The sequence below is a fragment of the Spermophilus citellus genome (genome assembly GCF_964194105.1).
Source record: "Spermophilus citellus genome assembly, chromosome: 3".
NCBI lineage: Eukaryota > Metazoa > Chordata > Mammalia > Rodentia > Sciuridae > Spermophilus > Spermophilus citellus.
This window is the reverse complement of record NC_138184.1, coordinates 109,056,205-109,079,403: the sequence shown is the minus strand read 5'-3', so window position 1 is coordinate 109,079,403 and position 23,199 is coordinate 109,056,205. Positions and strand designations below refer to the sequence as shown.

Below are 23,199 nucleotides of genomic sequence, written 5' to 3'. Positions count from 1 at the left end.
AGGCAAAAAGACTATGTGGTTCCTTTTGCCTTTAGGCAATTCATGATCACATTTGACTGCCTACATTTCCTGTCCAACAAGGTTGGCAAAAAAGAAGATAGAGAAATTAGAAAATCTCCCAGAATTTGATGGATCCACGCATATCAGCTTGAGTCCCTCTTGCAATACCTTCCAAGTGATGGTCAGCTGCATACACATCTCTAAAAAGAACTTCCCACCTTTTCAGGCAGCTGAATCTATGGTAGAACATTTAATTTTTTATTAAGACTCTCTTTACCTTGACCTGAAACTTACCTATGTCCTACTTCCACCCCAGTGATACAGAACAAGACAAATCTCTCTTCCACAAGCTCTTACTATATCTAAAGACAGAATTAATACACTCCCCTCTTATTCTCCAATCTAAGCTTCCTCTTTCTGTATGTCTGCTTCTCCTTAGCCATGGACTTGAATCTCATCACCCTGTTCCTCTCTGCTTCCCTTAGTCCCATTTCTCTCCCCAAGTGGGTCCCAAAACCAAGTAGATTAATCTAGACATGAGCTGTCCAGAATGAGACAGGATGCCCTTCTTGCCTTTCCATCTGGCTTTAACATCCTCCAGCTCCAAATTCTTTTTCAAATCTTCACGATTCTTGGCAGTACTGAAGACTGAGCCAGTTCCTCTAATTTCTACCACTATTGGAGGATTGGTCTCTAAATTATTTGGAATATTTAACAAGACCAGTTCTCTTCTCATTGCAATTTAGATTCTTAATAAGACCAATTTGGTTTGCATTAATACAGTCACTTAAATTTTTTTCACTCCAATCCCTCTAGGGTTTGGCACAATTTGGATGACTTCCTGTGAGCCTTCTCTAAAGAGAAAATTAATTAAACCACAAAGGAAAATATCCCAGGCAAATCATTTCTCCCCACAAATGTTGGAAACTAGTGGGGATTGCATTTATCTTTTGAACCAAAGACATTACTCTATTTAATAATAACTCCTTTAGTGCTTAACTCAGTCCTAGAGATGTGTTCCCAGAACTTGTACTATTCACAATGCTTGGCAAACCAGGGAAATCTGCTTCTCTTTGGAGCTTGTGAGAAATGCAAACCCTCAATTGCCTCCCAGAGACTTACTGAGTGAGAGTAATAAGCACTCCACTCCACGTGATTCTTATGCACAATTAGGCTTAAGGAACCTGCTCCAAACTGTATTAGAAGTCATCATTCTCTCCTTAATGTTGGTTTGACCTCTCTTGTGAAGCAGAAGAGCAGTCCCTAGCTAAACAATTACAATGCTAAGATCTGGAGGATAAAAAGTTGGGGATAAAAGAGGCTGTCTCCAAAGTCCCCTGCTTTACTTCCAGAATTTTAAAGGTCTGTTACCAGGGGATTTATCCTTCCAAATGGGAGATACTATTACTCAAACCACATGTCAAGATATGGCATGAGGACTGAACAAATCTTTGGCTGTCTCACTTCTAAAAATCTCAGAGTTGACAGGCTCAAATTAATACTCCCAGGATATCGTATGTCACAGTAAAGTTATTGAGATATCCAAATGGAAAAGTCAAAGACTTTGTGGAAAATACTTCCACAAACAATTTAGCTCAAGAAATAGGATTATTAGGAATTTTCAGATGGTGATCCCAACCACCAGAAACAACAAAATGGGCTCTGATATGGCATGGAATTCACAAGAGGAATAACAGGCACTGAAGCCTCTTCACAATCAGGACAATCCTACTTTCTCCAACCCCAGCAGCCCTGCTGTGTCCTGTCATGTCCTCTGCCTTCTGGCAAAATCACACCAACTCATGCTCTGTGCTTTCCTGACTCCCAGGTTAATGTGTTTTCTCTTCCTGAAACTCCCTTTCTGTTGAGCTCTGCCTTCCAAAACACTGTGTCAGTCATCAAAATGAGGCATAGTCCCATCTCATCACTGATACCATGCAGAGCTAATATCTTCCCCCTCTGTTTTCTTGTCCCACATGCTGTCTGTTCCACTCTCCTGGTGCACTGCACACCCTATGCTGGTACAGCAGTGCCCCCTTATTCATGGTTTCACTGATAACAAATGTTTGAATGTTCCTCTTGGGAAAACAACAGGAAGCATTGCAACCAAATGCCTTGCAGTTGCAATTCTTCCTACTGGCTGCACGAAATTGGGACTTTTTCACAGGAATATGCCAAGTTACACTCTATCCTGAAGGAGAGGCAATAAACTTGGCCAGCCAGGCTTACACGGGGCTCATAAGGACAACAAGGCATTCTAGAGAAATGTCTCTATGAGATGTCAATCTGGCACCCTGTTTAGCAGTAGTAAGAACAATACTACAAGTGGGGTGGACGAGATCTGATATTATGGGTTATTTTCTATCAAACAGACAAAATCTTTTTAATGATAATACTTGGTATTGGCAAGTAAATTTTCTCTTCCCTATATTTCTGGTATAATTCATCTTATACTATATAAGGACTCACACTATTTGGGGGACTCTATCTTAAGCAAATTATCTGACATGCAAAGATTTATTTAAAAAGAACCTCATTAGTATGTTCATTGCCATGCAACCAATACACCATATAATCCCTAAAATGTTTAAATTATGCATGTGAACATATTTGTACATAAATTAATGAAAATATCCAAATTTCATAGTGGCTATCTTTAGAAGAAAAAATAATAAATACATTGTTTTACTTCTTTATACTTTTCCATTTTTTTTCACGATGAGTTTCTGTATTTTATAATCATAACACAAGTCTTTAAACCTTTGACAATGAAAGACTACAATTTCAAGGCTCCTCTCTTAGACTCACTGGCAGAATCTGAGAACTAAGAACAAAGTTATGAATTTGTTTTGGGGGATGTAGAAAAAGACATGAAATGTCACTAAATACTAACTACAATAATGTTTTGTGTGACAAGAAATAGAAGATGGACATCTTAATCCAGGTTATCTGATGTTAGAGTTAGAAATACCTTGGAAAAGACTATGGTTAACATTGCTATTTTCAAATGAAATTAAAATTATAGTTCAGAGGAAGATGGTGGTTAAAGTTTACACATTATCTTTATTTACACCCTAGGGAAAATAAGCCTGAGCACACTCAAGACCTCTCACCTTGGAATCAAGAATTATCCAAGGAAATGAACAGGATCACCTTTGTCTTCTAAGTTAAAGATTAGGAACAGACAATGGATTTGGGAAAGTATGCTAAATGCTTCAAAATAGTGAGTAGAAAGGATTTTGAATGTTTACACACACACACACACAAATAAATGTTTGAAGTGATGGATATTACAATTATTCTGTTCTGATCATTACACATTTTATATATGTATTGAAAAGTCACACTGTACCCCATAAATATATATAATTATTCCAGGTCAATTAAAAATAATAAAAATAGGGAGGGGTCATGAAGTTAGAAATGATGGTGGAATGTGATGATCATTATTATCCAAAGTACATGTATGAAGACATGAATTGGTGTGAATATACTTTGTATACAAACAGATATATGAAAAATTGTGTTCTATATGTTTAATAAAATTATAATGCATTCTGCTGTAATAAATAAATAAATAAATAAAACAAAAAATAATAAAAATATGTATCTTTAAACTACCCTGTATCAAAAATCATGTTTGAATGCTTTAAAGACTCACATAGCCTTCCTTCCCCTCCTACTAAGCACACTGGGAACCTTTCAACCAGGTTCTAATTTTGGCTCTGCCATCACAAACTATGTGACCTTAATTCAGTCACTTTTCTGCTTTGAACCTTAATTTCCTCCATTATAAACCAAGAATAAGACTCCTTCTTACCCTAACCCACAAGGGTATTGTCACATTTAAATGAGATGACAAATGTAAGAGACCTTTAAAAAACATTTTCCCATAAAGTAATACTATTCTGAAAAAAAACACTAATAATGTTTTTACATGACCTGTGTTTTTATGAAGCTTTCATTGTGTTTTTATGGAGTGCCCTGAGTTTTATCAAAGAGCCAAAGTTATCGGTTTCTCTTTGAGGGAGAAAGATCATACATCAAACGGAATTGCACTCAACAAATTTCAAGAAACTAATTTCTTCGTTAACTAATCATGTAATTTCAAGAATATCCAGAACACTGAGATGGTACTCTGTTCCCTGCTTCTGTCCTCCTCTTTAAAGGACAGGACTGCTTCTCCATCCTTCTCTGGGCTGTGCTAGACACATCCATTGGGATGTCCTCCCAAAAGTGATTCTCAAACTTTAGCACACATCACCATATGAGATTCCCAATTAAATATGCATTTCACATAAGTAATGAATATGTTTTTAAGTATAAGTACATCCTGTGCAATATTTGGGATAACTTATCCTACAAATGTGTTTATTGTTTGACTGAAATTTGCATATAACTGAACAACCTGTATATTTATTTGTTAAATTTGGCAATCCTAATTAAAATCACCTAGAAGCTTTCATTGCTCTGCCTGATTCTCTAGAGTTTCTGATGCAGTAGGTCTAGGTTAGGGCTGGACAACTAGCAAGGTCTGGGTACCTCACTTAGAGAGCCCCACACTGGGAAAATAAGAAAAGGAAAGAGGAACACTGACTTTAACAGTGCCTCCAAGTGTTAGGCCATGAACTTAGTTCACTTTATCTTATTTAATGCCCACAAAGTTTGGTAAGGTTGGTATTATTCATCTTAATTTTACAGATGAGATTAAGGATCAGAGGAGTGGAGTGTCTTGCCCAAGGTCCCATAACCAAAGGTTCTTAAAGTCCAGGACTCAAAAGAAATTGCTGAGGGCCATTGCCAAGTAGGAATGACGAATCGAAATTTCCTTGCCAGCGTACCCCATGTTAAATGGACTTGCCTTGGAATTTCGCTGTTGACATTGCATGTAAGGTGACCTTGCTCAAGGACCAGGACGGATCCGGGTTTAGAGCTGATCAGGTTTGAGGAAGTATCCCGCTCCTTGAGTTTAAGGCGTTCCAGGTTTAAGACAATAGGGGTTTTAGGGAAGTTGGAGGTTGAAGATTATTGCTGCTGGAAATAGGGCTTTCCTGCTGCCTGAGCTCCCGTTGAGTGCTCGTGAGATTAAAAAATGTATTGGGAAAGGAGCCTCGTGGAGTAGGTGAATTGGGCGGTGGCAGAACGGGGATTGCCCCAGAACGTGTGTAGAGGCCGGTGTGAGTTCGGGAATAAAGATTGCTGTTTGAATCTACAAAGCTGTGAGTGGCTCGTGATCTTGTGCCCAGCCAAGACATTGGCAAGAAATGTTTCAGCCCTTCACTGACTTCCCCCTTTTCTGACAGTTTCTTCTAATTTCCATGCAGGGGCACCATGGGAAGAGACCCTCCTCCCCATATCTCACTGTAAACTCAGGAGCAACATGTGCTCTACTGCACTTTATTTCCTCCTTCACCTTCTCAGGAACTGTTAATATTTCTCTCCATTTAGTAAGTCTCTTTTCAACAAGGGGAATTTGAAAAGGTTTAACATTGGACAGTGGCCATCTTTCAAGAATCAAACTTCCTGGATTGAAACAGGAAAAAAAGGTGGGGTTTGTATATTCAGAATATTTTATTTCTGAGTCTCTGGTAAATATTTAGACACAAGCTTGCTCCAGAGTTGTCATAACCTCTGTTTACTCTACATAAGCTCATGTGCCCACAGACAATGGTTGTCTTTCATTCATTACATGCATGCACATCTCTCCCCTGACCAACAAATCAAAGTGATGAGAAGTCAGGAAACCACTGCCAAAGCTGGTGTTTTCCCACCAGTTTTTGGCACAAAAGACAGGTGAGGTCTTCTGCTGGAATTTAGAGGTTAAGGGGACTGGACACCAACCCACCCACCAACAGGTGAACCCATCTTCAGAATCATCAACAATTCAAAAGGCCTGATCTAAATGTACCATATCTCTCCCATGCTGCCTCTTTTCAGTGCCTTTGGCCATCTGTTTTTTGTTTGTTTATTTGTTTGTTTTGCTTAGATTGCTCATCCCCCAATTTTCCTTATTTTATATTTTAAAATTTTTAATTGATTCATAAAAAGTACACATACTGATGTGATATGTCAATGCATGTATACAATGTGTAATGATCAAAACAGTAATCATTTCAATCATTTCTTGTTTCTGGATAAGTTCTTCTGATCCTTTAGGTCTTAGCCTAAATGACCAGTCTTCAGAAAGTTCCACCCTAGGTAGGCAAAGAAGACCCTTCTCCTTCCCACCTACACTTAACTCAAATGCTTTTCTTTCTTAGCACTTAACTGTTACTTATAATTTTATATGTATCTTGTAGAAATGTGAGTGACATACACACACATACATGCATATAAATTGGCACCTATCACAGAATCTGGCACACAGTAATCACGTGTAGTTGTGGAAAAAAGAATAGCAAAGCATAAATAGATAAATGAATAAATGACTGCATAGCTGAAGGTAGAGGACCTGCAAATTAGATAAAATAATGATGATAATGATGATAGCCAACCCTTGATTAGTACTGACAGTATCCTATCATAAGTTATTCATATGCACTAACTAACTCAATCCTCACAATAACTCTACAAGATAGGTGCAATTATCTCTATTTTGCATTTGAGGAAACTGGGGAACAGGGAGAGTCACTCACCCACAGCCATGTAAGTAAAAATGCATGGGGTTGAGATTTTAATCAAGGCTTCTAACTCCAGAGTCTGTGCTCTTATCTATAATTTCAAATCACCCCCTTAACATGAAGTTTGCCCAAAAAGATTGATATAGTTGCCTTTGACTTACTTTGCCACATGACAAAATAGACAAGGAAAGCCCAGATATATTTCTTAATGCAAAATCCAAAGACTTCACTTTAGCTGATAGTTTTAGCACTCTTCTGGATTTGACCAACTGGAAACATTGATTGAAATTTAGTTTGTCCTTTATGTCTACAGAAGTGTTAATTTGTTAGAAAATACTGGGAAGGTACTGGGAAGGTAGCCAGTGGGAAAGGGAAATCTGGGAGCTTAGGTACAAACTAGATGACAGCAACTTGGCTACATGTCAGTTGACTGATGCCTAGGAACACAAAGAGGTGAGTGGCACATGATGCCTAGGAACCCATGGGGAGGTGAGTGGCAATACATTTCTCAAAGAAGCTCCACAGCAGAGACTAAGATAAGAAGAATGGGAGGCAAATTGCTCTACCAAAAAAAAGTGAAGAAGAATGAGACGGAGAGAAGGAAGATGAGAGGAAAAAGTAGAGAAGAGTATGAAAAGGAGAAAGCAAGAGGAAGAGAAGAAAGGAGGAGAAGGTGGTAGAGGAAGAAGAAAATGAGAAGCAGCAAAAAGAGGAAGAAAGGAAGAAAAGAAGGAGGAAGAGAACAAAGGAACCAGGTTATTTAAGAGCAAAGCAGGAGTTGGTAAAAATTTTCATTGAAAAGGAGATACATATTATGAGAATTTTCAAGTTTTATAAAAACTTGACTCAAACTGACAAAAAAAACAGTCTTGAGATAGAGAGGAAAAGCATGGCCACACCAGACTTTACCAAGATGTCCAATGTGGGCTGAAATTAGATACTCCACCACAGGCTCATGCCACTGCACCTGGCATCAGACTACACCTGTGGGAGACCTTGAGTGAGGTGATTGCTGGTGGCTTGGCTTGGTCCACAGTGAAGTTTATGGAGGAAGCTTTATGAAGAAAGTGGATGGGCAATGGACTCTGCTGACATTTATTGTTTATTAATTATTAAGGTTTAATGAGGAAAATAACAGAACCAATGAATGGCAGAACTATCAAAATGACAAAACTATTAGTTATAAGGAGGAGAATTGTGGTTTCTTCACTTAGAAATGGTAATAATAATAATAATAAAGAAATGAATGTCTGTGAATGTACCACAAGAAGGGAAGCCTCAGCAGGAAGACTATCATCAGGTATCAGAGGGTTTATTCTATAATGACTATTATTTCATTTAATCTGTAAAAATAGTTTCCTTTAGAAATGAGTTTAAAGGAAATTATTTTGTAGATGTTCCAAGTTTAATGAATATTTGAGAAAATACTCAACTTTAAATGGTAATAGAATTTAAAGGTTTCTTAGTGTGCAAATAAATTTAATCATGGCTTCAATAAAAAAAATATATTTTAAGACCTATAGAAATGATTTAAATATTTTCCTGTATGTGTATTTCATGTGAATTTTTGTTTTGTTGGGTATTTTGTGTTGGAATGCCAGAGTTAAACATAAATTAGATAGTAGATACAGTATCATTTACCAGAATGCCTACCCTCCAAACCAACATTGTTTCTTTATTTTTGAGTAAATACAACTTGTTTCAAGAGAGTTGTGGCTAATTAAAAATAAATTTCAACAGTGGTCAAAAAAACAAAATTGGATACTCCAATTAAAGACAGACTTGTTTTTCCAGTTTTACTATTATGAGACTTAAAAAAAATAGAGCAACAAAAAACATTTTGTCTGCACAGGGACAGAAATTTGGAGCCCTGCTGGAGAAAGACTTTGAATTGGATCCTGCATCTTCCCTATCTCCTGAATTCTTACCAATGCCTACACTAGAGAAGAGAATGCAGACTGAGCTCTCAGATGACACCACCAAGGGGGGCCAGCACGAGGATTTGCAGACATTTCCCTCACCTCTCTCCCTTTTCTCAAATTCAGCTCCTATTTCCAGTGCTTGCTTTCATTGCAAGGTCTTGGAGCAGGTATTGTAAGGGATTAAAAAAATTATGAAAAGTATAGGATTAGACCTCATCACAGGGTACTAGGATAAAAAAGAACACAGATGGCTTTTTACTGGTGGAAAGCAATCCCAACAAGAAGACAGGGCCCAATGGACTTGGGTGGTAAAAGGAGGCAGAAATCACTTCTTCAAGATTTTTGAAGGATAAACTACTTGTCTTTCCTTCTCATTTTGTCCTGGGGATTTCTCCCTTAGTCGGCTCTTGTCTCTCCTATGTCCATTTGCCTAGTTCCTGGTCTTTTCTCTCTGATTCATGAAGTCCCACCTGTATTGGGCCTGCCGGGTTTTTACAAGACCCACTTTGGGTCCTTTAGTGGCATTGTAAGGGGCCAGACTTTGGTTTGATCATTAGCTTTTAGAGACTTAAAGTTAAATCTGGTATATTTTTCTCCATAGGTTTTTAAAAGTTTAAGAAGCTCTCTTCTTTCTCCAGGGATAATTTCTATCAGGGTCTCTGGTCAACACTAAATGAAAGAATTTCTTGGTTTTCAGATTAACTTTTAGACCACACCTATCGGCCCTCATAAATGTTCTCAAAGGACAAAGAGAAAGAGACCTGAATAACCAGAAGAACAGAGGGAGTCCTAGCTCAGCTAGGTCCTTATCTTTGAGTGAACTTGGGCCATGGAGTTAATCATCATCCTTATTATACTTGCAAATTAGATCACTGAAAAGTCAATCAGATAAGTGATGTGACAGTCTTTGGGAAAAGTTTCTACTTGAAAAAGTAAAAGAGCTACTACTGAGGCTCACTACCAATACTACTCTGAAACTGTACACATGTTCTCAAAACAATAAGTCTGGTCCTTTGCCTGTTTTTGTAAATAAAGTTTATTGGAACACAGCCATGCCCATTCATTAATTTCATGGATACTTTTGTGCTACAAAGCTGAGTTGAGTAGTTGTGACAAATTTCACAGCTACAAAGATGAAAGTGTTTACTATCTAGCCTTTTGCAGAAAAAGTTTGCCAACACTTTCCCTAAGGCACTGGGATATAATGCTTTCTGTAAATTCTCTAACAATAAAAGAAGAAAAGGAATTCTGGCTGTCCAGAGACACTATAATCTCCATGGTCTTTGCTGGTAATTGACGAACTAGTGTGGCCATACCCATTTCCTTTACTTTCCCCCTCTCTTTGGCATATAATCTTAGAATTTCAGTCCTGGAAGAGCCTTTGAGACTCACTGAATGTTTTTGCTGTGGCCATCAGGCCAAGAGAGATGCCAGCTCTGGAGAGCCTCTGGCTTCTGTAATTATGTCTTTGGGCCAGCACATTTGAGAACCGATATTTGAGACTCCTCATCTGACCCCTAAAATTAAAGAGGAAACTCCTGAAGACTTAGAGAAGTTAATGAATTTCCCAATGTCATAAGGCTTGGTTAAGTCAGGTCCTTTGGTCCCTTGTGCAGTTCTCATTCCCTGCCCTTTGGAATGCTTACTTCTGAGTAGAAAGAGTTCCCAAGGGTTTGGTCCAGCCTTATTGTGCCCCATGCTCCCATGGAGTCCACTCTGACAATGTATCATTATGACCAAATTCCTCTCCAAAACAAGAGTTCTCCCTGGGGGCCTATTTCTCTGAGTAATTTCTGCTGCTTATAGCCCAAGAATAGGAAATTCCCTTTCAAAACTCAGCCCCTGAGTTTCCTGGCCTTCCTGCATTCGTATCATCCATATCCCTCAAATAATCATTATAATACAGCACACAGGGAGCTGCTAGTTAAAAGTGCCCAAACAAAGTGCCCCCCAAAAAGGGAATCCTGAGCTACCAACCAGTCCACAATTACAGAAGTACAACTTTATGGTTCCTGTTACTCAGTTGAGTTGGCTTGGGTTGCTTTAAGAGTGATTCAGACTCCTGCAGCCCCCTACCCCCCACCTGGCTCTCTGTGGAAGCTACTCTTCTTGTAATTTCAGCCCTGGAGTCTGCTGTTTCCCCGCTAACTGTCCCTCACTTCTATTTGTAGGCCAAGGTACAAACTCCTTTCCTCTACCAGACTCACTAACTTTTTAGGAATGAGGCCTGTTTTAGAGTTGCAAAATTTTTACCTGGAGTACGTCATAATGACTCTTTCCAAAGCTCCCTTAGATCCTAGAAATGCACAGAACCAGCCTCTTATATCCACTCTCCTTTCAGATTGTATGAGCTGATTTCTTCTGACTTTTCCATGCCTCAAGTATCAACCCAGGGTCAACACAAGTCTTCCCTTCCTAAAATCTCCCTGGGCCATCTTTCAGAAGCTTATCTGGCTGTATTCTCTTTCTACAGCACAAAACAACTGGGCAAAAGGCAGAAGGAAGGGGCACAGGGCCCCACTGAAAGTTTTTGCCACAGCCAGCAGGCCAAGAGAGATATAGGCTCTGGAGAGCCTTTGATTCTGTAATGTCTTTGGGCCAGCATATTTGAGAATTGATATTCTGGTTAGGGACTTATTGAACAATGACAGGTTTGAACTGACTTCATATCATATTTCAAAGAGAAATTGAGATGTATAGTTTTGACGATGTTCTAAATTTTTCAGTTTTGGAGAGAAAGTTCTTAAATGTGTATTTTCTTGATTTCCATGTTTTCCTCTAATTTCTTCTTACAGGTGTATATCGCTATGTGTTTAAAAAAAAAACAATGTTTTAAATTCTAGAATGAAAATCACTGTGGTTATTTATTTTTTCTAAAATAGCAGTTTTTAAACTTTGATATGTCACTAGAATGTTGTTCTCAAACAAACTGTGAGTTGAATCCCTTTATATAAAATAAATAAAAACTGAGTTGCTGGGGAGTAAAGAGGAGAAAAACCACCCCTGAAGCATTTCTTCAGAGCCCAAGTGTTTTAGTAAACATAGTATAAAAACACTTTAGATTGCAACCATATTTGTTTTTTTTTATTTGTTCTTTTTAGTTATACATGACAGTAGAGTACATTTTGACATACTGAATACAAACATGAAGTACATCTAAAAGAATGTAACCATATTTGTGTTAGTCAGCTTTTGCATTGCTAATACCTTAGAAAAACAACTTAGGGAGGAAGAATGTATTTGGTTCATGGTTTCAGAGATTTCAATTTATATTCAGTTGGCTCCATTGTATGAGATGACACAGAACATCATGGCAGAAGAGCATGGTGGAGAACAGTTATTCAGTTAATGACAATGAGGAAGCAGAGACAGAGACAAGGAATACCCTTTAGGGCACACCCCCAACCATGCCCACAGCCTATAGTTTCTACCACCTCCCAGTAGTTCATTCAGTTATCAATGGATTAATCCACTGGTGAGGTCAGAGCCATCATGATCTAATCACTTCCCAAAACCACCATCTCTGAACATTGTTATACTGGAAATCAAGCCTTCAACACATGAGTCTTTGGGAGACATTTTAGATCTAGACCATAACACCATATTTTAATGCATCTAAGACACCAACTATCATAAAATGTATCATGTACCTCAAAGAGAGAACAAACATTGTCAATTGACGTATGGAATGCCACAGATTGGCTTTGAAACTCAGCCCAACATGATTCGTGTGTGTGTGTGTGTGTGTGTGTGTGTGTGTGTGTGTATACATATTTTATTTATACTCCTGAAAAATCAACAAATTCATTTTAAAATGCAGCCAATGTGTACCTGGAATTGATAATTTGCAGGAATATAAGTAAATATGCATACAAATCATCTCAATTTATTCATACAATGAACCTAAAAGTTAAATTTAAGACATCAGCAGCAATAGTTTCAGGGAAACACTAAGCTTCCCCTTATTGAGCACTACTAAATACCATGCACTAGATAGATGCCAACTGAGGGAGTTGCCTTGGCACTGTGAAATAGAAAAGGAGGGAACCCTTCCAAACTCATTCTATGAGGCTAGTATCACCCTGATGTCAAAACCAGACAAAGACACATCAAGGAAGGAAAACCTCAGATCAATATTCCTGATGAACATAAATGCAAAAATTCTCAATAAAATTCTGGCAAATTGCATACAAAAACATATTAAAAGATTAATTTTATTTTAAATAGATTATGTGACTAGCAGTTACCACATTGGACAGGACAGCTCCAGAAAGGATACCCAAACTTTGCTTGAACTTTGGGATCAGAGCTGCCACTGCTTTTAGGAAGTACCAAATTATAAACATGAAAAGATAAAAAAAAAACATGGACACAAAACTGAAAGGAAGCAGTAGAATAGGTGTGCTTCTACCCACAAGGAGTAAAAAAAAAAAAAAGACCACCACGAGGGACTCATCACAAAGTCAGCACCTACCCAGTACTTTTGGCCAGCATAAAGATAAAATATAAATCACTTTAAAATCCCACTTACATGCAGAATCTAATAGGGTCAAACTAATAAAACAGAGAATATTATGGTAATTGCCAAGCACTGACTCATACAGTATTGGGAATGGATGGGAAGTTGTTGGTTAAAGGATACAAAATTTCAGTTGGGTTGTATGAATTCCAGAGATCTAATAAGTAGCATGGTGGCCATAGTTAATAATAATAGATTGTCTACTTAAAAATTGCTATAAGAGGGGCTGGGATTGTAGCTCAGTGGGGGAGAGCTTGCCTTGAAAGTGTGAGGCACTGGGTTCAATCCAAAGCACCACATAAAAATAAATTAATTAAATAAAGGTATTGTGTCCATCTATATATATATATATATATATATATATATATATATATTTTTTTTTTTTTAAATGCTAGATTAGATCTTAAATACACTTATTGCAAAAAACATGAGATGATGAGTCTATTAGTAAATTTGATTTAATCATCTCACAGTGTGTGTGTGTGTGTGTGTGCGCGCGCGTGTGTGTGTTTTTGTGTGTGAAAACATCACATTGCATACTATAAATGTATAGAATTTTTACTTGAAAAAAAATTTAAATAGAAATTACTTCAGGAATAACCAAGATTCATTCTAAAATAGTTGGTCAAAGGCCAACTTTAGGATGTAATGATAATCTGTGAAGTCCTGTCTGGGCAATATATATTAGTACAGTGACAGTCTTTACTTTCTTGCTTCTCTTTCTATAATCAACTTACGGCTGTCATCCCTTCTCATTGTATATATGTGCCATTACACCCATTTTTCACTAGTCAATCTCACTTACATCTTAATCCCAAGTAATTGTGACATTTGGACAAATTGTTCAATCAGTTGCTTCAATGAGAACTCTGGATCAAAATGGTCAGTGGGTTGAATTGATAACCCAGCCAGAACCCTGTGCTGATATGATGGGATGAATGTCTTAGACTCTCTCACCCCATGCACCTGTCCTTTGATTGAGCTAGTTCTGCCTGTATGAAAGTATCATAGAAAAAAAAACGCTTAAATATGCAAAATATAAAATCCACCAAAGGTTAAGAACTACAATTGAAAACAGTGGAAGTCTCTTCTTCCATTTATTCAGTGAGTGTCTCCTATGTATCAGGTACCACAAATAGCTCCAGAAAAGGACAATAAAATTGCTCTTAAATGAGAGAAAGTAGGAAAGAGGTAGCAAAAGAGCTTCTATTTACAGATTTTCCACCATAGAAGAGGTCCCCACTTCTCATAACACTTCTGGAAAGTAAATATAATCAATTCCATTTTATAAATAGAGAAATGGAAACTTAGATTTGTACAAGAATACTTCCATCTGTGTGTTCTTGTTTCTCCACACTGCCCACCTTGTGAAGTTTTTTCCTCTATTTATCCCTTGATGAATTCCAACCATTACTTATTTAAATGTTATTCCATTAAAACAAGAGATTATAAATGCTCAGGAGACCTGGTGAGCATGTGACCCATATCCAGAATTTAGGGAAGAAGGAAGAATATGGGTTCCTAAAGGTAATACCCCCAGCACATAGAATTTCAGAAAAAAACTTACCGGCCACCACACCATACTTCGGCCTGCCAGGAAAAAACCTCCGACTGTCCCACGATTGGTGGAAAACATAGCCTAAGGAAGAAAGGGTCCAAAATTTAATAGAAAACTAGAAGAATGACCTTACCAGCCAAGGACATACCTTCCCATTCTGGCACTTTCTTTAACCACTCCACTTTTTGGCCTTCTTTCGCTTTCCTATTCCCCTGGACCCTCACGATACTTAGATGATGGAGGCAGGGCCCTACAGTTGACAGACAAGGAAACTGAGGCTCAGAAGGCTTAAACAATTCCCCTAGTTCCAGTGAAACAAACTGAAATTAATGACAACTTCCTGATAAGTATTTTTCTGCATTGTGTCTTTCCTCATACTGGGAATAAAATCTTTAGCCTGGGGGATGCCAAAGAACAGGATGGCAATCGCCCCCTGCCTCAGTCTGTCTAGTGCAGGTAACTAAATATTCATATGTATGCCATCTGGCTTTTGTTTCTACAAATTATAACCACTGGGTCCTGCAGATAAACAACCTCACTGCTTCTTCCTAGTTTGACCAAACTGCAAAAAATTCATTTTTTATTTTCCATATTTTGCCTATTGTGTGGGTGGGTGGCCAGATCCAGCCAATCAGGATCCAGGCAGGATCTCTGGGTTAGGCTGCTGGTAACACTAACTCACTCTGCAATTGGCTCTGATCAAGCCCCTCCACCTGAATCTATTTGCTTTCATTAAATAGGAGGAAATGCAACTCTTAAATTTTTATTGATGCATTATAATTATACATAATAGATTTACTGTTATATATGCATGCTTTCATACATGTATACACACACACACACAAATATATACACACAAAAAGGTATAACAATACAATTCAGTTGATTTTTTCCCCAGTACCTCTCTTTTCTCCTCTCCTCCAATACCTTTTGGAAATAGAAATTTTTACCTCTTTCTTGCAAGAATATCAATGTACCAAATAAAATATCATGCTTTTGAAAAGTATTATATGGTATGTGCATTGTATCTTAATAAAGCTATTGTCAAAAAAGAAAATACTGTAAGATTGCAAGATGTTGATACTAAATATTGCATTAAAAAACAGACATTCAAACTCAATACAAATTTATCCCTCCCTGAAGATGTAAGTAGGAGCTTGCTGGAATCGTTCTTTGGCAATATATTGTGACTAATGTGATAAATACAGAGAAAGGGGACAATTTCTTCTAAAAAGAGGACAAGAGGAAAGGCTTCCCAGAGTGGGCAGCATTTCAGCAAATGTTAAAGGAAAAGGGAGGGGGATTTCAGGAGTTCAGTGATCCAGAGGTGGAACTACACCCCGGCTGGGGAGGGAAGGAATGGCAAACAGTGTTAGTTGTTGAACCTGACTGAGGCATATGAATAGGGAGAGTGGTGAGAGGTGAGCCAAGATCTCAAATGCCAGGCTAAAAGTTACAGGCTGTATTCATAAGCAATAAACAGTCACTGAAGTCTTAGGAGGAGAAATATGACAAGTATGTTTAATGCATGATGACCAGCTCTTCTCAAGCCTTCTTTGGAATGTTGTTTCTGAGACTGCAGCTTATTTCTGTTTGAGCTCAGGCCCAGGCCCAGGTCCAGGCTTTCAGCATAAAATTGGGCTTGTCTCTGGCCCTCCTCTTTTCTGACATTGGCTTTCTCTCAGCAGACACTTGCTAATCTCCCCGAAAATATTAATGACTGATAGGGACTTAGCCCCACCTGATGTGTTTGTGTTTTCATAGCTGACCATGAGGCTAAAAGGCATCACTGGTCTAAAGAAATTAACCTCTGATGGTGACATTTCAGGCATTTAGAAACTTCATTCAGCAAACAAGTCTGCAGTGGATGACTCATTGCTAGATTGTCACACAGGAAAGAAGTATTGAATAGAGTCCTTTAAGAAGCAGGATCATTTATGCATCTAATCTAATAACAGATTTGTTGAGCATCCCTGGGTGCTAGGCAGTACCAAGGAGAGCACATCAGGGCTTTCTGGACTCCTAGCAGGGTCTTCCATCCCATTGAACATACTCTGAGGGCTCTATAGTGAATGTTTTGAGAGTAACAGGAGAGCCAACAGATTAAAACACATAAGAAGGTCACTAGGGCTGAAATAGAAATAAATCCCAATGACTTAACCTCCAGTGGGGGTTAGGAAAAAATCATTCTGAAGTCAAAGAAGGTGATTAGGGAGACAGGAAAAGTAGGTTGAGGTCCAGATACAAAGATTTCCCAGTTCTTCAGAAATGAAGAGCTTAGAGGAAGAATGTAAGGGCAGGGTCTAGAATGGGGAGCTGGAGTAATTCAGAAAAGATATTGGAGATGTACCAAAGGTAAAGAGAGGTGCACCTCCACAAGGCCTTTCCTCTCCAGCATGGTTATCCTCTCCTCATCTCTGCCTACCCATCCCTCAAGGCCTCTCAAATGTCACCTTCCCTGTAAAACCTTACCTGACACTCCCCCCATGGAAATCTCTTCTATGTACTCTTCCCTTCCCCAGGCAAAAATAATCTCTCCCTCCTCTGATCACCTAGAGAACACCAGTTACCTTGTTCAAAGTTCTTACATGTTCTTTTGCTTTGTGTTACCATATTACAAATTTTTAATCCCTATAGAACTCAGTAAATGCCTTATGCATGGAAAGGCACTGTATCATGATTAGGATAGGCACAAAAACTTCAAGGTCCTAGGGTTCACTTTGTAAACCATAGTGTTAAATTTGCTGCTCTATCCTACAACTAGAAGAGAATAAACTCACAATGGCAAGCTGTGAGAGCAAAAGAAGAACAATTAACTCAGAATGTATTTTGTTTGGTTGGTTGGTTGGTTTGGTTTTCTCAATGGAATACAAACATCATTGAGCAAAAGGAAGGAACTTTAAACCTCAGTTTAAATGAGGAACAGATTAAGAAACTGGAGATGTTGGGCCTGGAGAGAAGACTCAGGTGTGGCCTATTACCTTCTGATATGTAAAACAAGACAGTCACACTCATTGCATCCTGCATAGAGCATAACAAAAAAAAAAAAAAAAAAAAAAAAAAAGGGAGAAACCCCAGGATGTCAGGTTGAAGCTGGGTCCCAGCTCCTTTTTGTCAGAGCTGTTCAGAGATGGCCATGGGGCCACTGGGAAGATTTTCTGCTGAAAGTATTCAAGTCAAGGCTGTTGACAACTAGCCAAAGTGACTTTGACAAATGGATTAAAGAAGAGATGTAAGCATAAGATGAAGAGGATTGAAGTCAATAAACTTTAGGTTTCATCTTTATGAACATATATACATAAAAAAGAAACTCAGAACCACTTGGACACTGTCACTGTGTCACTGTCACAGCTGAAAGGTCAAAGGAGAGAGTATTCCAAAAAAGAATAGTGTCTTAGAGGGGGCAAGAAAGAATATTGGGAAGAACATTGGATTTGGTATCTATGACCTGGGTCCTAATTCCAGCTCTATATTGATTCATCTGATTGACTTCTAGCCACCCTTTCTGATCCTAATCTGTAAAATAAAAAAAAAGTTAGGGTTCACCCAGACACCATTCCAGCTCAGGCATTAGACACCATTCCAGCTCAGTACATAAGACAGGGATCATTAAATTTATTCTGTAAGGAAAAAGAGCCTGATAGTAAATACTTAATATTTTGTGGGATACATGCTGCCCTATTTTTTGTTTTGTTTTGTTTTTTTGTTTTTTTTGGTTTGGTTTGTATTTATGACACTTTGAAAGTGTGAAAAGCAGCTGGATGTGGTGGTACACACTTGTAATCCCAGCGTCTCTGGAGGCTGAGGAAGGAGGATCACAGGTTCAAAGCCAGCCTCAGCAATTTAGTGAGGCTGTAATCAAACTAGTAAGACTCTGTCTCAAAATTTAAAATAAAATAAAATAAAATAAAAAGGTCTAGGGTGTTGCTCAGTAGTTAAATGCCTATGGATTCAATTATAGATAGATAGATAGATAGATAGATAGATAGATAGATAGATAGATAAAAAGAGAGAGAGAGAAATGTGTAAAAAGTATTTTAGTTTGTGGATCATACAAAAACAGGGTGTGGGTCAGATTTGGCTCATGGACTATAATTTTAACAAACCCTGGCCAGAGAGAGTTAGAGAATAGTTGAAATGTTCCAGCATGAAAAGGATAGAGATTCATTTTCAGAAGATATAAAGTCCCCCAAGAAGCCACCTGAGAGGAAATAGAAGTGGAAATAAATACCAAAGAAGCCACAATCCAAAGCTCAAATATGATCTAGTGAGTCACAGATGGAAGAATATGAAACTACTGAAGAATATTGGAAGTGACAGGATGGTGACAGAGGGATGTTGCTAAAATGGGCCTGGACCCTTGTATCTGTGCAGTCCAGGGATTAGGCATGAGTCAGAAGCCTATCCCAAAGTCACTCTTAACCCTTTCATAGAAAAAAGGGGAGTCTTGACTGGAAGAAATTCAGCATGTTAAATGATCAGGGTCCAGGGGCACTGCTAATGGGGGAAGATTAAATGTCGACAAATACTAGCAGGCTCATTAACCAGCATTTAAAAGGACAAGTGGTACCGATTCACAGATATTTCAGAAGTGCAAATACCATAAAAAATGTAAACATCTGTAGTACTGGGAGGGCTAAAGAGATTGGTTTACAAAACTGAGATTATCGGGATTGTCAGGGAAATGGGCAGTATAGCATGGCTACCAAGTGATAGATTCACATCTTGGCTCCAGTGAATATAAGCTGGGGAGGAGTGGGAAGTATTAAGGCAGACACAGTGACAGTGTGCCTGATACCTTGAGAAACCAGGAGGCATGATAACCTGAGTTCCAGGAACAACTCTATGTATTGCAAAATCTTAGGCAAATCACAACCACATGGGGTTTCAACTTCCTCTTTTGTAAACTGGGGATTAGCATTTATTTCTGTCTTGTGGCTTTTTGTAAAGATGTTCTACCCAGCTAACCATTTTGCCCATTTTCCTTAACAGACCAAATTATTCAGAGTCTGGGTGACACCCTGTAGGGCAAATGAGATTCAAAAAAAATTCCCAAAGTCTATAAAAGTTTGCAGATTCATCTCTGCAGATCCTCACAATATCTTTGAGAAGTCATAAGATTAGATGCAACTGTACCTTTGTTATTCTTGGGTAAACTGAGGCTATAGGAAGCTATCTTACCTGGTCATTTTGTTTCAAGCCTGAGAAAGCCAATATTCTGGCTCCTACTTGAATATTTCCCACTCTTTTGGGGGAAGCTGAGAATATTGAGGAAGAATAAGCCACACCAACCCTATAATTTCTTTAAAAAAAATTAAAAATCCACACTTCCTTTTACTCCTGAAAGTTTCAGTGCCCATAGAAGGGTTAGTGTCCATCCTTCCCTCTAAGTCTGAAGGGCTCAACACAAATAGGTCTGACTGGCACAGCAGCCGCCTCTTATCTGTCACCCCCATCCAGGACAACCCTTGAAAGTGGCTGGAATATTTGCATGCTTTTAAAACACCTTCTCTTTTAGTGTTAGGTGTGCCAGAGTCTGTCATAAATGAACTTTCCAAGTTCCAGGATGCAGAGAACAAGTTTCTCTGGTTTGGTGTGTCCCCAGAGTCCCAAGGGGAGACACATGCACTTCCCTCTCTGCAGCACCAGGGCACTTTCTGGTCTTCCTCCTCCTCCTCCATATAACTTCCCCATTCCTAATTAGCTCCAGCCCCTGGGATTCCCTGGCAAAGGCCTCTTGTTTAACCTTCCCCAGGAGCAGTGACATGGGTCAGCCTCCCCCACAGACTGCCCCAAGCACCTGAGCCTGACAGGGGCTGTGACTTTCTGGCTTGACACCATTTCTTTCCCATTTGAAGTTGGTTAACTAACATAAGGCAGTAGTCACCTGGTTGACCCTCTTTGCCTCCTGGCACTTTCCTGCCCTTTATACTCTCTCCTTGTCTCAGCAATCCTCCACCTTCCTTCTTTGCTCACAGGCCCCAGGAATCTCTTGACTTTCCTGATGCTCCCCTGGGAACCCCTCTAACTGAAGATCATGCTTGCTTGCCGTCCACACATCGCACCCCTCAACACCTCTCAAGGGTTTCCAATGCTTTCCCACATGCCTGCATCCATCTCCTGGCAGCTCAGGGACACCAGCCCTTCGTGCGCCCCCCTTCAGCTCTGGTCCAGGGCCCCTACATACCCATAGCCCGACGGCCATCACAACCACAAAGTAGATGACAATGACAGAGATGTCCGCAGCATTTCGGATGCGCTCATAGGATTCCAATGGAGCAGCAGTGGTGGTGGGCGATGGGCTCCAGGTGCTACTGTCCATGGCGGTGGCAGCAAATCCCTCCCCCACACCCGGACTGCTCACTTCTTATTCAGCCTCCGAGTTAATTATCAGCCCTGGGGGAGGGGATCCGCGATGGAGGGGCAGCCGGGCGGTGAGTCAAAGCTCCTGCACTGCTGTTGCTGTTGCTGCTGTTGCAGGTGCTCTGCACTGTCGGCCAGCAGCACCAAGATTGGAGTGCTGAATGAGGAGTCAGCCGAGCTGTTGGCGGGGCGGTGTCGTCCAGGACAGGTAAAAGCTGTCCCTCGAGCAGGGAGGGGCCGGCCAGGAGGTGGTGCCCGCGTGGCACAAAGGCCGAGGTCCTTTAGCAGCGGGAAACCACCAGGCTGCCACGCCTGGCCTGCCATGGGATTCCACCTGGGACAGAGCAGGAGTGGCTTAATAGAGGGATCACCGCCTGGGGCCAGGGACCTAGAGACTGTTGAGAGCACCTGCCAACTGCTGCTCTTGGACAAGTCCCAGCACCTCTCTGGACCTGGCTTCTCCATGTGTAAAACGGGCACAGAGCTCTTCTAAGAAACTCAGCCAAATTCTTGGTCTTGGTGGAGAACATTCTGGGGAAATGGGAACTTGCTGGATGCATAATCATAATCCCTGTCCACAGGCATAGCCAGTCACTCACATTCCTGATTCCACCTCCACAGCCCCCAAAGACACTGTTACCCTCCTATAGGAGGAAGACACTGAGACTGGAAGAAGGGAAGCATTTCCTTACTCTGTGTCTCACCAGGTACAGTCAGCCTGCATATCCCAGGATTTGGCATCCAGAGTACAGAATTTTTGCTTAAATTTTCCCTAAACAATACAGTATAACAACTGTTTACATAAAACTTACATTTTATTAGATATTATAAGTAATATAGTATTTAATACATATGTGAGGATATACATAAGTTATTCGCAAATTCCATGTCATTTTATATAAGGGAATTGGAAACAGCCCACCACCCAGATACTCAGGGACAACTGCTGTGTTTTTTGTGCCCCTTCTGAATCACTCACAAGGGACAATAGGAAAGAATCCCTTCCAAGGAACTCATCAGATCCTGAGACTTCCTGGGTACTCAGCCTCCTCATTAGGAGACACATGTCTAAGCCACACCCTGGGCTCAGAAAAGAGATGGTTGAGAAAGGAAGCATGACTTATCCAAGGTCACACAGTAAGGGAGTGGCAGAGTTGGCCCTGCAACCCAGGTCAGGCCAGGGACTCTTTCAGAGGGATACTTGGAAACATTCTCAAGGGCTGACCCTGAAGGCCTCAGAGCAACCAAAAGTGGCTGTTTTGGGAGAGGAGAGCCTTGCTCTGATGAGAAAATACAGGGAGGAGAAAGGACCGCATAAATCCTACTAGGACTCTGTTCTGCCCTGGGTCCTCCCTGGTCCCCCCTAACAACCATTCACTGCCCAAATGTAAACGGACTGTTCCTTTGCACCTTGCTGTCTCCAAGTTCTGCTTCCTCTCCTCCCTCATCAGCACTTTTTCTTCCCACCTTAGTTGTAATAAGAAAATCATTATTTAGACAGCATCCATATAGCTCATCTCATTTTCCCCAGGACTATAAACTGAATAAGGCTATGTTCAGGGCCCAGCATGGTGCCTGTTCAGAAAGATCAGGAATTCCTCTTCTAAGAAATTTTCAAGTAGAAGCTTTCTCCATGGATGCCTCCAACACTTAGAGTTTAGCTGTCAACCACAGCAAGAAGCAACTCTCCTTTCATCCACGTTCCTTTATTAATTTATTCATGCATTTAGCAAAGCTTTTCCACCTGGCTCTGTGCCAGGCAAAGTCCTTGCCTTCTCCTGACAGCCCAGGAGCTCCTCCTAAGCAGTCCTCAAATATGTAGTGTCTGGGGCTGTAGAGCACTTGCAGTAGAGTGCTTGCCTAGCATGTGTGATGCACTAGGTTCAATCCTCAGCATCACATAAAAGTAAATAAACAAAATAAACAAGTTCATCTACAACTAAAAAAAATTTTAAAATATGCAGTATCTACCGTTCACTCTAAATTGTGCTTCTGGGTAAGGCACACAAGGGTGGAATAATCATGAAACACTGAACTCTTAGGACACAATAAAATCAATAGCATAAGTGTAGAGGCAGTGGATTTAGGGAAGAGGGGTGGAGGAGGGACTTACATGGTCAGTTTGAATCTGAGCTCAGCCACCAACCAGTAGACCATGGGAAAGCTCACTGGACATCTGTGACCCCCATCTGAATGTCTTTACTATGGCATAGAAAG

General features: G+C 39.8%; 1 protein-coding gene across 1 annotated transcript in view; it reads right to left on the bottom strand.

Moving 5' to 3' along the window:
- LOC308645277 (sodium/glucose cotransporter 1) overlaps positions 1-20,941 on the bottom strand; it is a gene marked incomplete at both ends in the record, with an annotated part of 70,089 nt that extends 49,148 nt beyond the window's left edge. Inside the window, 2 exons of the mRNA XM_081287336.1 lie at positions 14,629-14,700; positions 20,807-20,941. Coding sequence (XP_081143462.1) covers positions 14,629-14,700; positions 20,807-20,941 — 207 coding nt within the window. The remainder of the gene's footprint in view (positions 1-14,628; positions 14,701-20,806) is intronic.
- Positions 20,942-23,199: the final 2,258 nt, after the last annotated feature.